General features: G+C 45.8%; 1 protein-coding gene across 2 annotated transcripts in view; it reads left to right on the forward strand.

The window, feature by feature from the left end:
- The window catches only part of ADCY9 (adenylate cyclase 9), a 98,009-nt gene extending 78,134 nt beyond the window's left edge, over positions 1-19,875 (forward strand). For both annotated transcript variants that reach the window (XM_006130609.4, XM_006130610.4), the window contains exons 9-10: positions 8,486-8,527; positions 12,070-19,875. In XM_006130609.4, coding sequence (XP_006130671.2) covers positions 8,486-8,527; positions 12,070-13,258 — 1,231 coding nt within the window. In that variant the 3' untranslated portion in view covers positions 13,259-19,875. The remainder of the gene's footprint in view (positions 1-8,485; positions 8,528-12,069) is intronic.

The raw sequence follows: 19,875 nt of genomic DNA on the forward strand, positions 1-19,875 counted from the left end.
AGAAGTTGTTCATGTCACTGGCTGATCAGCCATCATGGCTTATTTTGTCCTTGCCCTAGCTATAACTCAGAATGAAGAAAGAGTAAGAGAAATGGAGAAACCAGTCAGAAAAATCAAACTTTGTCTTGTCTACCATGGAAACCATCAGCCCGCCGTCATGTGACTAGGTTGCATGTGTGCTCCACTGCACTTACTCAAGATTTGCTTGGGTTCGCCGCCATCATTTCCCAGTGTGAGCAGGTCTGAATCCAGATGAGTTTGCCATGTTTTGGGCCACCTCCATAGATTTCTTCATCATTACCATCTTACAGATTCATCTGGGAGATCTCCATGACTTGTAGGAAGATCAGTCTGAAATACTAGAATCCTTTTCCTGTATCTATGGGTACATCTACACAGCAAGGCAAAACTCAAATTAAGCTATGCAACTTCAGCTACATCAGTTGCATAGCTTAAGTCGAAATAGCTTAATTGGGCTTTTGGTGCTGTCTGCACAGCAGGAAGTTGAATGAAGAGCACTGTTCCGTCAACTTCCCTTACTCCTCATAAAATGAGGGTTACAGGAGTCGGAGTAAGAAGTCCTCCAGCTCAACATTATTTCAAAATAATGGTTTGCAGTATAGACGTGCTCTTTGTTATTTGAGAGTAATATAAGTTATTCTAAAATATGCTTCTATGTAGATGTGCCCTATACGAAAGTGCCCCTCTCAATGCAAGGGATGCTTGACTAAGGATGTATAACCCAGCTCTTCTCCGTTTCCCTTCTCCCTCGTGTTTGGAACGCTCTAATCCCTGAAGAAACTTCAAGACTTGTTCTGGTTCCTTTTGTCCTCACCCCCTCTTGACTTCTGTCCAGGGTTTTATTTTTGGCTTTAGGTCATCAGAAATCCCTGAAAATGACACCGCAGCTTACTCTAGAAAAATGTTTCCCCACAGAAGACAGAGATTCAGATTTTTAGCAGGACCCTTCATGACATGTTCTGTCTGTTTCTTCCTCATCAGAGAATTCCAGGAGGTTGTATAACCACTTGAAGAATGGAATCATATTGTCTCCCTGTGATGTAGTGGGGGGCTGTATGCTCTGTATCCGAGGTTCCCCTGTGCTGTGATGTGTGATTCCCACTGACTCACCCACATGTGGATTGGCCCAGACACCTGGTCCCAGCCTGGGCAGTTAGCAAAGGTCTTCCCAGGGGGAGAGAGAAAGGAAGGGAAGTGGAAACAAAAACCTGGCTTGGGGGCAGGGTCTGGGAGCGAGGCAGTTTCTGGCTGGGAAACATGAAGGTAACAGACTAAGCTGAGTGCTGAGGAGTGAGGGGGCGATTGACCCCCTAACCCAAGGGATCTGAGGCATCCTGGCCCTGACTCCTGTAGCCTACACTGTGCTGTATCCTGGAGAAGTAATAAACCCTCTCTATTCTACTGGCTGGCGGAGTCTCATCTGGCCATTACGGGGGTGCAGGATGAGGGGAGGGTCCCTGAAACGCTGCCACAGTGGTGTCGGGTGGGATGCACTGCACCCCATGGGTGGCGTTTCCAGCAGTGAGTGACAAGGAGCAGTAGAAAGAAAGGGGCGTGCAAGAGCCAGGCATGCTAGAGGCAGAGTGAAGTGACTCCTGGCAGTTGTGGGGCGCTGCAGCATTCGGTCGGTGAGTCTACACCCCGGGAATCAGCGGGGAGATGGCCTACGCCCAACTCCTGAAGGCAGATCTTGTACGGCTATGCAGAGAGAGGGGCCTGGCCATAGGGAAAGCAACCAAGGCCCAGCTGATTACCCAGTTGGAAGAGAGAGACCGGTCCAGGGGCCTGGATCCTGTCCCAGCAGGGAGCAGCCAGACACCTCCTGAGAGCATCCCAGGCTTTCAGACCAGAGGGAGGGCTGGAGTCCACCAGACAGACGCGGTGCCCACCAGGCCATGCTCCACCAGCAACGGTTCATCCAGAGCAGGGTCTATCCCAGCAGAGCTGCGGCAGCTGGAGATTGAACTGAGGCTAAAGAATTAGACGATCATAGGGAGGAGCACCAGGACCGAGAGAGGCAGCAGCAGCATGAGCTGGCCATGGCAGAGTGGAGAAGCCAAGGAGCCCCAGTTGTGGTGAGTGGGGAGGACCCCATGGGACCCGGGGCGGCCACACGCTTTGAGAAGCTCGTGTTGGCCCAATGTAAAAACATGGGGAACATGGACAGGTTCCTTAGCTCCTTTGAGCGGGACTGTGAACTACACCAGATCCCCCGCAGTGGACCGGCTCCAGCAGCTCACCCCCTTGCTGGATCAGGAGGCCTCAGGGGTGCTCAGACAGCTGGAGAATCTGCAGCAGGGTGATTATGAATGGGTCAAAGATGCCCTGCTGCATAAGTTTGGGCTAACCCCTGAGATGTACAGGAAGAAGTTCCGGGGCATGCAGAAGGAGCCACGGGAGACCTATGTAGCTATGGCCTCCTGCCTGGCGCAATACTGCTGCAAGTGGGTGTACGGGGTCGGAGCCCAGACCGCAGAAGACCTGCTTAAGCTGATAATGCTGGAACAGTTTTATGAAGCGTGTACACCCAGCCTGAGGCTGTGGCTCAAGGACCAGAGGCCAGAGATCTTGAAGCTGCCAGACGTGTTCACAGACAGCTGGACCCAGAGAAAAAGGGAATCATGCAGAGACTGGTTTTCAGCTGAGCAATGGAGGAAGTCACCTACGGGGTGAGCCCAAGAGACAGGGACCAGCCATCCGCCCCCCCCAGAGAGACAGCTAGGGCCCGGATAGAGACAGCCTGAAGGGTCCCACTGGAACTAACCTGCCATCTCTGTGGGCAAAGAGGCCACAGGAGGGCTCAGTGCCCCAGGCACCAGGACAGGTCCCACAACCCGAGACTTTCCAGGGTTAACTAACTGGGGCTGGGGGAAGGGCAAGCCACCCTAGAGGCAGGGGCCGGCAGGCAAACCTCAGCTCAGAGTGAAGGGAAGGATGCTCAGGCCAACTTCCCTGGGAGATCTGTCCCTCTGGAGGCAGTACTGGGTTTGGGGGTAGGGCGGCCTCTGTGGAGCGAGTGCCTTGTGCCCCTGCAGGTGGATGGCAGGGAGCTAACAGGCTACTGGGACACGGGTGCAGAGATGACGCTGGCCCGGCCCGAGGTAGTAGCCCCAGTCTACATGGTACCTAACACTCGGTTGACTCTGAGGGGCATAGATGGGACCCCGCTTAAGGTGCCTGTAGCCCGGGTGTGTCTGAAATGGGGGCCAAGGAGGGCCCCAAGGAAGTGGGGTGCACCAGCACTTACCCACAGAGGTGCTGCTGGGGAATGACCTAGAGGAATGGCCAGACGAACCCCACAGGGTCCTGGTCACCACCTGTAGCCCGGTCCAGCGAGGGGCTGACAACCCTGACCCAGGGAAGGGCTCCCTGCCGGGGGCTCAGGGCCCCATCCCAGCAGACATGAGGCCCAGCAGGGCTAGAGCCCCAGACCCAGGCAAGAGGAGTGGGGGACAGGTCCCTGTCCCTGCCCCAGATGCAGAATTCCAGGCTGAGGTGCAGGCAGATCCTTCCTTGCAGATGCTGAGGGACTGGAGTGGCCTTGGCGCAGCTCAGCCCCTGGGGAGAAGCTGCCAGGAGAGATTCCTGTGGGAGAGGGGATTCCTGAACCAGGAATGGCTTCCCCCAGGGAAGGTGGAGATGTGGGAGTCCCAGCAGCAGCTGGTGGTCCCCCAAAAATATCATCCCAGGCTGCTGAATCTGGCCCATGATGTCCCATTAGCGGGGCACCCAGCTGACGCTGCTTCAGGCCTATTACTGGCCCGGGATATTTGCGACTGTGCAGTGGTACTGCCAGACATTTGACTCCTGCCAGAGGGTGCAGAAAGCCCGGGATGGGGGGAAGCTGCCTTGAGGTGCCAGCCCATCGTAGGGGAGCCTTTCCAGAAGGCAGCAATAGATGTAGTGGGGCCTGTCAGCCAGGCACCCGGACGGGGAAAAATACATCCTGGTAGCAGTGGATTTGGCTACCAACTGCCCCGAGGCCGTGGCTCTGCCATCTAGCGAGGCAGACACGGTGGCAGACGCACTGCTGGCCATTTTCAGCAGGGTAAGGTTCCCCAAGGAGGTCCTCACGGACCAGGGATCCAACTTCATGTCGGCCCCACTCTGGTGCCTGTGGGATAAGCACGGGGCCCGGCTCACCTGGGCCCCAGCGTATGTTGCCCAGTCCAGCGGGCTGGTGAGGTTCCAGGGGACCCTGAAGCAAATGCTGGAGGCCTTCATGCACCAGCATCCACAGGACTGGGACAAGTACCTGCCCCAGCTGCTGTCTGCACACAGGGAGGCTCCCCGAGGGTCTGCCAGGTTCTTCCCAACCGAGTCAGGGTGCAGAAGGGGCCAGGACCCCCTGGGCTTGCTGAGTGAGTTATGGGAGGGTGAGACCTCCCCAAATGGAGAGTCGGGGGTGGAGGATGTCCTGGCTTTCTGGGAAAGCTTGCTGAGCTGATGGGCCCGGCCGGAGAGACTGTTGGCAGAGCCCAAGGGAAGTGGAAGGGCTGGTATAACCACAGAGTGGGCCCGTGCCAGCCCCCTCAAAGCTGTGCAGCAGCTGCACATGGGGGAGTCAGCTCCTGCAGGGCACCGCTGTGGCAAGCCCAAGCCAAGGGGAGCACTAGTGTCACCGCTGCAGCTTTACCTGGCAGGGGGCCCAAACTTCCCCAGGTCACAAGTGGAGTGACCCTGCTCAGTTCGCTCTCGGAGGGGGGAGAGATGTGATGTAGTGGGGGTGCTGTCTGCTCTGTGACCCGGGGTTCCCCTGCACTGTGATGTGTGATTCCCACTGACTCGCCCACATGTGGATTGGTCCAGACACCTGGTCCCAGCCTGGGCAGTTAACAAAACTCTTCCCTGGGGGAGAAACAAAGGGAGGGAGGCAGAGACGAACACCTGGCTGGGGGGGGCAGGGTTTGGGAGCGAGGCAGTTTCTGGCTGGGAAACATGAAGGGAACAGACTAAGCTGAGTGCTGAGGGGGGGATAGACCCCCTAACCCAAGGGGTCTGTGGCATCCTGGCCCTGACTCTTGTAGCCTACACTGTGCTGTATCCTGGAGAAGCAATAAACCCCTTCTATTCTACTGGCTGGCTGAGTCTCATCTGGCTGCTACGGGGGGTGCAGGATCGAGGGGGTCCCCGACATGGTACCACACTCCCGTACAGTTCAAGCTTTTTACGTATTTCCCCTGTTGAGCAATCTGCTCTCAGTGAGGAGGTTGTTTCTTGCAAGGTTGTTTCTCCCATTGTCCACCCACACTGTTAAAACTGGACACTTTCAGAAGCTTACAAAGTTTCTTACCACAAACTTTGGCTCTCTCATCATAAAGTGTAACTCTGCAGTGGCCTCTGACTGCCTCCCACTGGAGCCCAATCTTTTACCTCCTTCTCAGAGTTTTCCTGGACCAAACAGTGCAGGAAGCTGATGGCCACGCTACATACTCATCAAAGCAAATCCCCTCAAGATGTATCAAAGGCATTCTCCACATCTCTGCCAAGGTTTTCAGATCTGGATCTAGTAAACAAAAGCACATTTTAATAGACCCTTTTTTGCACAGGGATGGATACCAGTGCCCTAGGAGGAAAAGTGGGCCCCCTTTGGAAAGAACTCAGAACTGAAGTCAACCATCAAGACAACATTAAGCAGGCACCTTCTCTTTCTCTCATTCTGCAAGTCCCTGAGTGGAATGTGAATAATGTGCTAACATGTCCTTGAAGTATAATTTTATTACAGGACTTCTCCACAGTAACTACTGACAGCTGTCCAGGTAGCATGGGAGAATCTGGAACTACTTCAAGTCCCAGTAGCTAGTGGATGGATCAGTCAGACACGCCTTCAAGATCTGCCTTCAGTATCATCACACCTTGTGCCTTTTTCTTCAAGTTCAGCGGCTTATTTATCATTTTTTGTCAGCCCAAGGTGGTTGATCTTTATTCCATTGCCTCTCTGCCTCTCACATTCTCTCCTGGAAAGTGGTTTAAGACGCCATTACCACAGTTAATTGTGTGGGGATGTGAGTGTCCCTTCCCTGTAATTTTCCCAGATTTTTTACGAAGGAAAAGGCAGTTCTTTGCTCATGTCCCAGCTTGTTGCCTGAGTTGTAACTTTCCTCATTAATAAGAACATCTCATCCAAGTTTCTGACTTCACCACAGGGCACAGATGAATTTCTTTCTAGGCTGCACCGGAGTATAAGTAGGCCTCTTACCTAGTGATGCTGTTCCAGGGTCCCAATAATGGACACAAACTCTCTAGATTGACTGCCTCTGGATGGATCTGACTTTGCAGTGAACTCACCCATTCTTGTGCCGCCTTAGCTTGGAATGATCAATTGCCTCCCATTCCTGAGCAGAAATGGGACATATATCCATGAGCTGCACCATGGCGTGACCAGGTGCTTGGCACACGCTTTCCACAAGTACTGTCAGTTTGACCCCTCCTCATTGCCCAGATGTTTAGTTTCTTGACAGCCTTAATGAAAACAATCCAGTTATTAATGTCTGGTTCCTTCTCCTCTTCCCTTTGACCTCATCCCATCCTTGTTCCTTCTTTAGTGCACCTATTGGATTCTTACCTTCCAGCAGCTGGACGAGCTGCTACCCATCTGTCTCTGTCTGGGGCACTCCCTCCAAGAGAAAATCAAGTTTCTTACCTGTTAACTTTTCTCTGTGGTACAGTGGTACTATCACAGACCCCCTGGTGGAAGGCCCACTTGGGCTTTTACTTTGGCTGGGAGGGTAGTGTTAGGGACACACGGTAGGATAATCTAATTTGCTTATAGCTCTAGATGTTGTTGCACTGGAGAGCGTGCCTGCAAAAAGCAATAGAAGGTTCTTAACCAGAGGTGAAAAATGTTTTATTTTGATTGGCTGATTGACTGAGACAAGACACATCTCATTTGTCTATACCGGTGGCATTTTGCTACAGAACCAAATTAAAAGGGAAAAACTAGATTTTGTGTCTAATTCACTAGCTTTGACTTCTAGAGAAAATTCCAGGTGCAAACAGCTGGTCAGATTGTACCCAAGCACTGCAGAGTTGCATGGGGAGGGGGGGGAATATAGGAAACCTTTTCCCAGGCTCGCCAACAAGGGTGGCAAAGGGAGCAGTTGCCCCAGGGTCCAATGATTAAAAGGGCCAGGAGCTCCAGGAGCTGCTGCTACTGCACTCTGGGCAACTGAGGGCTGGGGTTGGGTGGCGTGGCACGCTCTGGGCAGCACTGAGGGCTGGCTTCTCCCAGCTCCTCTCCTTCTGCCCAAGACCCCACCTCTTCTAGGAGCAAGGAGCCCTGGTCTCTCCCAGCTTGCCAGAGGGCCCAGCAAGTCTGTTGGCCCCTCTGCCATCTCCTCTTCCCCCACTTCTCAACTGAGAACAAGGCTCATGTTGCTGGTCATTCCAGAAGGCTGACAAGATGTCCTTACTCACATATCAGCCAACATAGTTTCAGGGGCTGATATCTATGGAGGATTCAGCTGCTGTGATAGGGAGTGTCCAGAAAACACCATGCCTCTGGAGTTTGTTGGGGTGGGTCGTCTCCAAGCTCCCTGCAGCACAGGACTATTTTATATAAGACACAAACAAGCCCAATTATAGTGTATTTTGTCCTGTGTTTTGTAAAACAGTGACCATTAATGGACAAAGTACAGTAACTGCAGAGCATTTTGTCCCTTTTTTATAACGGGAAATACATATCCAAAATAATACACTCTCCTTCGCAATCCTGGATCTAGTGAAACAATGGCTAGAAATAACAGTGAAAAACAGAACATAAAGTCTAAATCACAGACCCCCAGAGTTTTCTTTTGAAAACCTTAGTAACAGCTAGTTTTCTTGTAATGTCGATGGTGTTAATCATGCTTTGTCACCACAGTAATGGCAATTCTTCATACACCAGAGACAGATCCATTCTTGCGCATTTTTTAAACAGTAATTGGAGGGTGGTAGTTGTTCTTGGCTCGTGTCACTGAGCACTGTGTGCCTCGCTGTTCTTTGTTCTAATTGCTGATGGAAGAGTTTGGAATGCAAGTAAACTCAAAATGTCTCTGAGTTGGCATTGTCATAAAGAGGCTGTTTCTCCTCTTGTCATTTTTTACAAAGTTGGTCCAAGAGGACTGGGAAGTAATTGCCTTTCAGTGTTCCTAACACACCTCTTCTTATAGCTCAAGTTAAGTGTGAGGGTTGGGACTGATCTGAAAGTGGCCTTTACCAGCCATCGCCTTGCCTGCATTACTTCCAGTTCTGCTTAGTCGGAAAAACTTGGATCATCATCTCTCTGCTTCTACCACTCCCAAGCAAAAGATACCGCTAAGTCACATGCAAGCAAAGTTTGTCTGAAATTCATGTTCAAGACAGATTGCGGATCGTGGTTCATTACGTACTAAACATTTCATCTGAACTAATTTAAAGTATTGTCAAGTTGCTTTGCATAATCCGTTTGTTTTCTTTCTAATGTTTTAATGCCTTTATATTGCAGCTCCATAGAAACGTCCCACCTAGAATCAATACAGAACTTTAGGTAAGCTTTACATGTACAGTGTCCGCTTCTACTATGTTGTGGCAAACCTCTTGTTGCATTCCTTTTTTACCATTATCCTTTACAAGAAGTTGTCTAAACTCAGAGTATAGCTTAACAGTGTTTGTATGTGACTCTGTTTTCAGTCACTGTTTGTGTAAAGCTTTGCATGCACTGCAGCCTACAGGGATTCAGCAAGTTGTGTCTGTGCTGCATGAGTACCCAGGAAAGCACACTAACTATACAAATGCCATAGAAGGAAATCAACAACGCTGATGCTGAAATGCAAAATGCTTCCCCCTTGCATATTTGGTTTTCTGGGAAATGGAGAGTTATTGTGACAGATAAATTATAGTGTTTGTTCTTCTAGTGGTAACCATTTTTTGAAACAGTATGCACAGATTGTGGGCCAGATTCTGTCCCTCTGTCCAGCTTCTTTGTGCTGCTCAGCTGTGCATAGGGGCTGGAATCTACCCACAGGTGCTCAGCTGAGAATTCCCTGAGGGTAGGAACTGTCCCTGACTCCAGTTTAGAAGGTTTGTTGGAGACAGGGCAGAGCACGGCTGCACAGTCTGCCAATTCATAGTTGACAAGTGATCCCATGGGCACCACAGCCAGCTGCTGTAATTTAGACTAGCTCCCAATTCAGCTCAGTTGACAACATAGCCTCCTGGTTTTTAAAAAAGCCTGTTTTGTTAATGACCCCTTAGGAAGTGAAAGTTGTACAGAGGCAGTTTACTTGTCACTGTTGCAGTGTGGCCATCGCTCATGATTTTATCACTGGGTGCTGAAAACCAACTGCTCTCACTGAAGTTGAGAATTGTGAAAACGTTTCATCTGGGCTTGGGTTTTCTGAGATCTGAGAATGGTAGTTGTGCTTTCCAGTTATAGTGTACACTTAATTTATTATTTCTCCTAGTGCAGAGATTTTTGAGCATTCTGAATTTGTGTGTATGTGAGAGAGAATGTCATTAAACGCTGGATGAGCTATAAGACAAGCTGTTGCAATAGACTACATCCAAATTTAAAACAGAAAATATAGGCATTGTGACCACTGGAAAGTAATGTCAGAATATTTTCCTCAACTTGGGTCTTCCTTATTAGTTCATGGAATTAGCCAGGCACTTCTGTAGCTCAGAACTGCCAGTGGCTTGCAGATAGTGATGCCTGAGCACTAGAAAACTAGAGAACTTAGCTGGCTGTTAATCATTAAAAATAATTCTGATTTGTGTAATCAAGGGCAAACATGAGTTCATCCTTTTAGTGGCTAGTCTTACACTGATAATGTCCCTACAAATAACAAAGCTAATGTTAGAGAAATGATCCTAGTATGAAAATATGCTACTTTTAAAATTACAATGTTTAAGTTATGATAGATAAAAATGTGAACAGATTCTAATGCTGAGATTTTCAAAGGAGCCTAATGAAATCAGATATCCAAACAGGTTTTTACCCTGAGAAGCTTGTCATTACTTTTTTTTTTCCAAATGATCATTCCTTTACTGAAAAATAAGCATGTGCATGCACTTGTGTGTGTCTATCTTAGACACCCTCACAAGCATGAATAAGGTATCCCATATTTGTGATCTCTCTGTAACAAGTCAGACAGTTTTTCCAAGGACTTCTGCTGTAACCGCAGCCATTATGTTACACAGTTTAACAATTTTTAAAATTCCATTTTCTATTAGTACACCCTTTAAACAGCAAACAACTTAGCTAGCTCTGAATTTTATGCATAAGCTGCTTTAAGAAATGTGTAAAGCTTTTGGTTTTGGTGGGCATTTTCTGCTTTCCATTTGTTTAAAAAGTTTATTTTGTTTAATGAATTTTGCTCTTGTTAATTACTCAGTCGTAACATATTGTCAAATACACAGGGTAAACAAACTAAAAGAATAAACATTGTTTCATTAACTTCTTGCAACTATAGTTATGCTAGATCATAAATCATAGTTGTAACCAGTTTTGTACAACCATTATGTGCAACATTTTCAGAGATTTGATTTTCAAGATAAGGGCATCACTTCAGTAATTTCCTCCTTCAGGGTAGTTCTGTGGGTTTTTTGCATAGCTGATTTTCACTGTAGTCACAATGGGGATCAAAAGATCTGTGATCCAGGACAGATCATGTATCCTCTCATTTGAAATACGAACTCTCTGCCTTGTGGATGAATTCAGTCCTCTTAAGGGAATTCTCTTATCAGACCGGGAGTGAATTGTTGTCATTACAAAAGCAAGGCTAATATTAGTATTTAGAGACATCTACATTGGAAACAAGCTCAGTGAGGAAATGATTAGAAACTGACAAATGCCCACGCGCCAGCAAGCTATAAATGAGAGCAGTACTGGTCATGTTTAAAAGTCAGATCATGTGTTCTACTTCAAACATGTGTCTTTGGAGCCCACTCTAGGTGGGAGTGCCTCATGTGCATTAAACTGGATTTTTTTCTTCTAGTGTCTTGCCGGAGCTATCCGTGTGCATTGTGCTGCCTCGTGCTCCCATATGAGGGCATAAAAGGTGAAGTGGCCACAGCCCTTCATCAGTTCTTTTTACTGCCTGTGGCAGCGAGATGGAACATAAAGAGTATCCTACTGGCGAGTTCTGCCAAATGGGTTGGAGAAATTCAGGAATTCTCATGCAGATTTTAATTCATGAGTTTTCAACAGGAAACAGTTGTGCTTGGAACTATTGTGAGTTTAGTTCCAAAGAATAATTCCGGCTTCCATATAAACCAAGTCATGCCTTCTGCTCCAGTTTTTTCTCTGATAAGAAACTTGTGTTAGCTGCATGTTATTTGAGCCTTTTGCTTGGCCAGAATTTTTTTCCAGATTCTCAACCTTCTTGTTTGGTTGGTTTTTTGTTTTGTTTAATAGAGAATCTAGGCAGAAAATAATCTACCAGATCTTTCATTGCCAGATGGAAATATTCATCAGTTTATCAAAGAAAGAATCCCATATCTTCTTTTGTCAGACCATGGTTTAGCCTTGGATAAGGCAGAACACCAACCACCACAAGGAAGTCCATTACAAAACTGGGGGTTGAGGCTTCAGCCGATGCTTTTGTCAATCACTTACTACAGTTCAGTTTTTTAAAAGAACACAACAAAGAGATTTGATGCTGTTGCTTTTCCATGTCCCACTTTTTCCTTCCATGCTGTTTTAGAGCCCATTCATAGGCACTGGGACTATAATTGACAGGTAATTTTTTTCTCCCTCTCCCTTCTTATTCTGAGGGGTCCTCCTTTTTTCTCCACTCAAGATCATCTCATCTTAAGAAGTGGGTTTTGCCCACGAAAACTCATGGTCCTAGCTATATATTTTTTGTTAGTCTCTCTCAGGTGCCACAAGACTACTCGTTGCATTTAATTTAGTGTTAATTAAAATGAGTATGAGAGAGTTTAACAGCCTGGGCAAATAAAATGAGAGTTTTATATCACCGACTTGGTTTTAGTGAGGGATTTTTAACACTGCGGCTTGACAGATTAAGAAGTCATGAATTTAGATTTTAAGCACATCTTTATTTTTATTTTTATTTTCCTCTGCCTTAGCTCTAGGAAGAATCCATGCAACAGTTCAGTGCTAAATGATGTAAAGAAACCAGCAGATGTGATTGGCCAGGAAGTGATACTGGTTTTCTTTCTCCTGCTCCTTTTGGTTTGGTTTCTGAATCGGGAGTTTGAAGTCAGTTACCGCCTCCACTACCATGGGGACGTAGAGGCTGATCTTCACCGCACCAAAATTCAGAGTATGAGGGATCAAGCTGACTGGCTGCTGAGGAACATTATTCCGTATCATGTGGCGGAACAGTTAAAGGTTTCCCAGAGCTACTCCAAGAACCATGACAGCGGGGGAGTGATCTTTGCTAGCATTGTGAACTTCAGTGAGTTCTATGAAGAGAATTACGAGGGGGGCAAAGAATGCTATCGAGTCCTGAATGAATTGATCGGGGACTTTGATGAGTTGCTGAGCAAACCCCATTACAGCAGCATTGAGAAAATCAAAACAATTGGGGCAACTTATATGGCTGCCTCAGGACTGAACACCGCACAGTGTCAGGACAGTAACCACCCACATGGACATTTGCAAACTCTTTTTGAATTTGCCAAAGAAATGATGCGAGTGGTGGATGACTTCAACAACAATATGCTGTGGTTTAATTTTAAACTTCGTGTTGGCTTTAACCATGGTCCTCTCACTGCTGGGGTCATAGGCACCACCAAGTTACTGTATGACATTTGGGGTGATACCGTGAACATTGCTAGCAGGATGGACACTACTGGAGTGGAGTGCCGGATACAGGTGAGTGAGGAGAGCTACCGTATCCTAAATAAGATGGGATATGACTTTGATTATAGGGGGACAGTCAACGTGAAGGGAAAAGGTCAGATGAAGACTTACCTTTACCCAAAATGCATGGACAGTGGGGTTGTGCCACATCACCAGTTGTCTATATCTCCAGACATCCGGGTTCAAGTGGATGGCAGCATTGGGCGGTCTCCTACCGATGAGATTGCCAATCTGGTGCCTTCTGTACAGTATTCTGACAAGACATCCCAGGGCTCAGATAACAACTTAGAACACAAGGATATGCTTCCGTCCTACAAGAAGCTCCAGAAAGAGGCAGTGAAAGCAGACGACAGGGGCCGGTTTGGCAAAGCTGTAAAGAAAGACTATGAGGAAGCAGGAACTGAGGAGGTCAATGAACTGACCAAGTTAAATATCTCTAAGAGTGTATGATGCAGTGGCAGAGAGCTGCATGATGTGCTCTGTCCATAGGAACACACAGACATTTGCAACTGGCTACTTTCTTTTTTGAAGAAAGACATTCTAGACTCATTGGTTTGTTTGTTTGTTTTCATGTTAGCACCCAATGCTGTGTGGATCACAGTGATTCAGTGCTCATTTTCATCCATCTCTCCCCTCCAGGCCCGTTAGCCCTCTTCAGAACTCCCCAGCTCCCTCTGTAACCATCTTTCAGCTGAGTGGAGGTTAAGTGCCTTCAGATATACTCCATTGTACGTCCTGCCCAAGTATAAAGGCCCCAAATAGAATCATAGGTTTGGGTATCTATCCGTTTTAAAAAAAAAAAAAAGCTGTGGTCATTATATCATTTTTATTGTTTCTCACAAAACACTTTTTTCAGCTAATGAAACTCCTTGGGTTTTATATAGGGTGCGTGGGTATGTGTGGGTGTGTAATGTTTTACTGTTATCAGACGTTTTGTATGTAAACAAACGAAACAGATGTGTGTGTATCTACCGGATGAAACTGACCTAAAAAGTGCCAGTAATGTACTACAAGAGAATGTCATGGAGAGGTGGTAACACAATTTTGCTTTGTGTTGGGCTGGAGGAAGAGCTGAGTGCTGCAGTGGTCAGCATTTAGATAGAGCAGCACCAGAGCTGTTACAATTTCACCTTCTTTTAACAGTGTTTTGATCAGATGTGTCATTATACGCTTTGGATGTACTGCTTTCCTTACAACCAATGGGCTGTTGATGTCCATGGATGGATTAAGGATAGAGTTCCAAACACAACCAAATAACCATTAAAGTTTCTACAGTCTAGGTCTTGGTGTTTGAAAAGCAGTTTTCATATTACCACCACCACCGCCTGAGATTTGTGAGGTTTTGGGTGAAACTGGCACCCCTGATTTAAGAGAGATGAGGTTAGATAAATGTTTTGAGGTTACATTTATTTATTTATTTATGTGTTGTTGTTTTACATTTTGTTTTTGTGGAAGGTATTAGGATTTGAAGGGGTGGTAATTGGTGTCACTAAGCTTAATAAGATGCCCATTAGTGCTTCATCCTCTTCAAACTGCCAACCACTGTGAGGATGTTACCTAGGCAATACTTGTGTCACGGTGGGGAGTCCTCTGAAGCCTCCAAATGCAGATTGAGTGTGAAATTCTCAGTGTCCCTTCTGTCCTGAAGTAATGGTGCTGAGCTGCGTTCTTCAGGCTTTGCCCCTATGCTGTGCTTTTCCAGTACAGGTTAGAATGACGTGCTTCCCGAGTGCCACTGAAAGCAGGAACGGAAGCTCCTTTGCCATGAGTTGAGAAGTTCAACATTTTGGGCCTCCACCTATGACTGACTGCATGAGCTGACACTTGTGCTGCAGAGAAGCTCAGTGAATTTGGTGGGGCTCGGTGTGGGCACAGGGGTCTGTCCGCACAGAAGCAGTTGCAGGATTAGGGCCTCAGACAACACTAGTCCCAGAGATTTCCCTATTCTCCCCCCCCCCTCCCGGAATTCTACCATCCCTCCCCAGAGTTGCCTAGTTAACCATTTTCCAAGTCTCCATGTAAATTCAAACACTCCTCTAATTTTAATTCCTGGGGCAGACACCGACTAGTTCTCCCTTTGCATACTTCTGTAACGTTAACCCTTTTTCACTCCACTTTGGAACGAGCGGGTGACCCACTTTGGATAATATTCAATATTGCAAGGTTCCAGTTTAAACAAATATTTCTTGTACCAACTAAATGACACTTCTATTTTTGCCCAAAATGAATTCATCTCCGAAGGGAAATATGGTGACTGTGGGGAAATGTAAATGTTCTTTTGTGTCTGCACAGCCATATTTTTTTAGTTAATTCTATCCATCTTCAGTCCAAAAAAAACCTTAAAACTGAGAGCAGAGTAAAGTTATACTTACTTCTTTAAGAGCGACCACACGGGGTCAGACCAAAGGTCCATCTAGCTCAGTATCCTGTCTTCCCACAGTGGCCAATGCCGAGTGCCCCATAGGAATGAACAGAACAGATCAAGTGATCCATCTCCCTTATGTTCTTATGTCTTGTCTTGTTTACATATTTTCTGTGACTAGAATATATGTCCTGAGGTGCTTTAATCCTCTCTCCCACCCCATTTGCTTTCTCTGATTTGATGGTTCCCTCCAATACCCAGAAGTAAAAGTGGCATTTTTCTGCAGTTAAGTTCTTCCAATGGTAGCTGTGAGCCATCAAAATATGGCCACATCTTTTCTCTGACATTTAATACTGTACAATTGTATTTCTCACAACAACCTTATGCCTGTAAGAAGTTTGTACATTGCAACTAAAAGTGAAAGAAGGGCATACTCTAGGGATTCCCAGCCAGTTTCTTCTGAACAGGAGCCAGGATTGAGGAAATCTTATCTCTAATTCTTTCAGTAATGCACCATCCAGCAAAAAGACAGTCCTTGAACCTACCAAGTTAATAAAACCAGCCTGGCTATTCAAGGTGTGTTACTACATGAGTATTAGTAGCCTCTTTGGTATCTCATTAGACTACTGAAAATGGTTCCTAACTTAGGAGCATCATGGCCTCTTTTCTGCTGTCACTAAACAAATAAAATGGCTGAGGTCAGAAACATTTCTGGGCTCTTCATTCAAGGGCTGCTGTCTGTTCTTTCAGTGTTGATCTAAATAGTATTAACACCATTGTGAGTTGTTACACGCCTTCTAATTAAATCTGGGTAAATACAGGTTGAACCTGTAGTCCAGCCCTCTCTGGTCTGGCAATATCTGTGGGCCAGCATGATTTAGTTAGCTGGCTGTCCACTTACCATAGGTAGGGCCAAGTTTCCTGAGACCCTCTCCCCTTCACACTGTCCGTGTCCCTTACTGCCCCAGGCTAGGACCACAGCTGGGGCCAGCTGGGGAGCCCCTGGTTGGGGCCAGCTGTGGAGCCCTTGGCTGGGGCCAGGAGTGCAGCCTTGGGGCCGACAGCCAGGACCCTGGCCAGCTGCAGAGAGGCTGGGGGCTGAAACCCTGTACAAAGAGCCAGTGGCTAGGACCCTGGGGCCAGCAGCAGAGGAGTCCCTGGGCTGTGGTTTGACCTCCTGTGGTCCAGCAAGTTCTCTAGTTTAGTCCACACCCTTGGGACCTGACCAGTGCCAGAGAGGTTCACCCTGTAGTAGCTAATAGTTATTATAATAATAAATAATAAATTGTATCTCTGTTTGCTTATTGCTGCCAGAACAATAGCCACTTTTAACAGCTTCACCATGACCAAGTGTCATGGTCCTTAGCGCAAAGGTCTTGAATTTCTTCTTTTGTGATTCAGAAACAAAGCTATAAAGCCCCACCCCCCAAAACATATGGGGGAGCTTTTGAAAGGCACAAAGGGCAATGAGACACCATGCTCCCACGGAAAGGCAATGGGAGTTGGACCCCAAACAGTGATGGGTCTGTGGTGGTTTTTAATGGTGTAGTGCTCTCCATTGCATGTCTCTTAGTGCCTCAGAGGGTACGTCTAATTGCGTAGCTTAAATCGAAATAGCTTATTTTGACTTTTGGTGTTGTCTACACAGCAGTTATTTCAAGAGAGCGCACTCTTCCCCCGACTTCCCTTACTCCTTGTACAGTAAGGTTCATAGGGGTCAGAGTAAGCAGTCCTTCAGCTCAACATTATTCTGACATTGTCAAAATAACTGCTTGTGTTAAGACGTGGACTTTGTTATTTCAGAATAATGTCTGTTATTCCGAAGTAACGCTGCCGTGTAGGTGTAGCCAGAGAATCCAAAGATAGCCCATGTCATATACTTGCATGTTAGTATCAGAATGTGTTTTATAAAATGCCTTTTGTGCTTGTTTTGTTGCATTCTGTGCAATAATTTTAACGAAACATGAGCATTGGAAAAGTTGCATGATTAGGAGAGGCTGCAAATTGTTTGGCTTTTTATGTCATTAGGATGTGGAATGTAGTGGGCCATCCAGCCAATGTCTTTATTCATATCTTTGTGAGAGGAATCATACTTGTGTAAATGGCACAAGTTCCAAGGCTTCTCTGTGTATTTGGCTTGTGGAGTTGGCCTAAAAAAGTATAGGATTCCCCCCCCCTCTTTTTTTCCTTCTCTCCCCCCATCCCCTGTTTATCTCAAAACTGGACCTTTAATAACTCCATTCATCTGAAGAAGTGGGTTGTGCTTACAAAAACTCATGATGCCATCTACATGTTTTGTTCGTCTTTAAGGTGCTGCAAGACTATTTGTTGGTTTTTAAGTTTTTCCAGTTACAGACTAACTCGGCTACCCCTCTGAAACCCTGAAATGTAGTCTGCCAAAAATTGGGCTTTGTTTGCTTGCTCTTTTCTTTTCTTTCATGTTTAGAATTTCTTGATGCTGATTATTTCAAGATCACCCATACAAAAAAAATTTAACTGTTAAATGCTTTTAAGCTCAGGAGTTCCTTGTGAGTGATACTAGGGTTTAGAAAGTTGAGGAAGATACCGAGTATTTTCTGCAACATTTCCTTAATTTGCTTCTGACACACCATTGATTATTTCCCCCAAGGATGCCTTTAAGACCAAACTGATTGACTTCTCATAAATAAGTAAATAACATTCCAGCATGTTTGTTTTAATTATAGCGGATTTTTAAGATAACGACTAATTTTTAAGGGGGTCGGATTTAGAGGAAGGCTATTGGGTTTTGTTCATTTGTTTAATAGTCACAAGTTAATACTTGCTATGAGCAGCACACCTGCACTACTACTATTCAGTATTGTTTTTAGTGTAGAGGCTACGTTGGCATGTAATGGAGCTATGAGATGGCATGAGAGATGAAGGATGATGGAGTTAACTGCCACTTTGTGTAGCACTAGTTATTTGTGAACATTGGCAGGATTAACAGAAAAATTCTCTTCTGAATCTGGGTACTGAAATGATTGACAGTTTGAATGTAGAGCCAAAGAGCATGGATTTTCAAAGAACATGGGGATTCAATGAGTAAAGATAAAAGGAATTAACAAAAGCAAATCACACGCTTCTAATTAAAGAAGTGCTGTACCCTGATGAGAGAGAAACCATCTTTGAGGTTGTTTGTAAACTCTAGTATTGTAAATCTGCTTAACTCGCTTGCTTCTGTAACTTTCTCTGATCTTGAAATTTAGAATGATTTATAATATGTTGGGTTTCTAGTGTACGTCACATCATGTTCCTGTGTACAAACATTGAAGGTGAAAAATTGTTCTTAATCAGCTAATACCGTATTTTGCTGTGCTGCCAAATATGTACACGTAGAAGCCTTGAGCAGTTTACAGGTTGAACTTCTATAATCCATACTGTACTTCCCTCATTCAGCAACATCTGTGGGTGCTCCAGGACTGGAGCATTCACAAGGAAAAGCTGGGGGCCCCGCACTCAGCAATTCCTATCCCACCGTCCCAGAGCTTCCAAAGTGCAGCAAATAGCTGATTTGCAGCATTCAAGCTCAGGGAGGGAAGAGGAAGAGCAGGGATGGGAGTGCGCAGGGGAAGAGGCAGGGCAGCTGCTGAGCCCTACACTCTGAGCACCCCCTATCCCTGCTCTGTCAATGTCAGCCCCTTTGCTACCACTGGAGCAGAGCCCCACAACCTGTGGCAGCAGAGAGGCTGGCATTCACTTCTGCTGGTCAGGCAAATTCCCTGGTTTGGGACCAGTCAGATCCTGAGGATGCCAGACTAGGGAGATTCACCCTGTTGTATGAAGTTGATTATGAAGTTGATTATAATCACATCAGCTTTCTATCTGTCTAGATTTTGTGCTTGATTTCAAGATTATTTGTTCCCCTCTCTTTTGTGTTGCATTCATCTGTAAATGTGCATGTCGAGATTTGTGAAGGAGAGGTTTTCCCCCCTCGTTGGATTTGATCTTCCATTTTAACTGCAATATTTGAATTTTTTTGGTGCCACATCACAGTTTCATGTCATCAAAGGGCTTACTCTATGCTGTGAGATGTCCTTCTCTATTTTTGAGTCTCCAGCTGTATTCTCCAATTTAATAGCGTTTGTATATTTGCTTTGTTCTTTCGTACTGGTTCATGTGTCCAGTCAGAACTTTACTACCGCACTGTTGATTTAATATCTTTTCTCTTCCTTTTCTTATTGTAAGGTGGTTTATTTTAAGTTATAGAAGAGTAAATCTGCCAACACCAGAGAAAAACACCAGAATATGCCATTAAGTCATAGCAAAGTTATATAATAGGAGGAAATGAAACATAAAATCAAGTGAAACTGCTGGCAGCATTGAAATTCATTGAAGCAGAGTTCAAATAGGCCCATATTAACAAAAGCTTTCACAAGGAGCCTGAAAAGACAGATCTACATCAAAGCACGTCCACAGAAAGGACATACTTAATATGTTCACATAAATTGAGGCATTCTGGATTAAAATTATATTATGGGGATTGTTTTCCAACCTTCTTTCCAAACAATAAAATGACTAATGCTGTTTCATTTCATCATGATAGAAAATATAGAGCGTCAGAAACATATGTCCACTTCCCTAGTTTCTGAAGCTTCTGCTTATGGAAGAGCTGGCTGGCAATACATCAATGGTTCCTTATTTCTGGTAACTAAATGACAATAAAAAGCAGGTAAAAAAAAAAAAA

Source organism: Pelodiscus sinensis, chromosome 16 (genome assembly GCF_049634645.1).
Source record: "Pelodiscus sinensis isolate JC-2024 chromosome 16, ASM4963464v1, whole genome shotgun sequence".
NCBI lineage: Eukaryota > Metazoa > Chordata > Testudines > Trionychidae > Pelodiscus > Pelodiscus sinensis.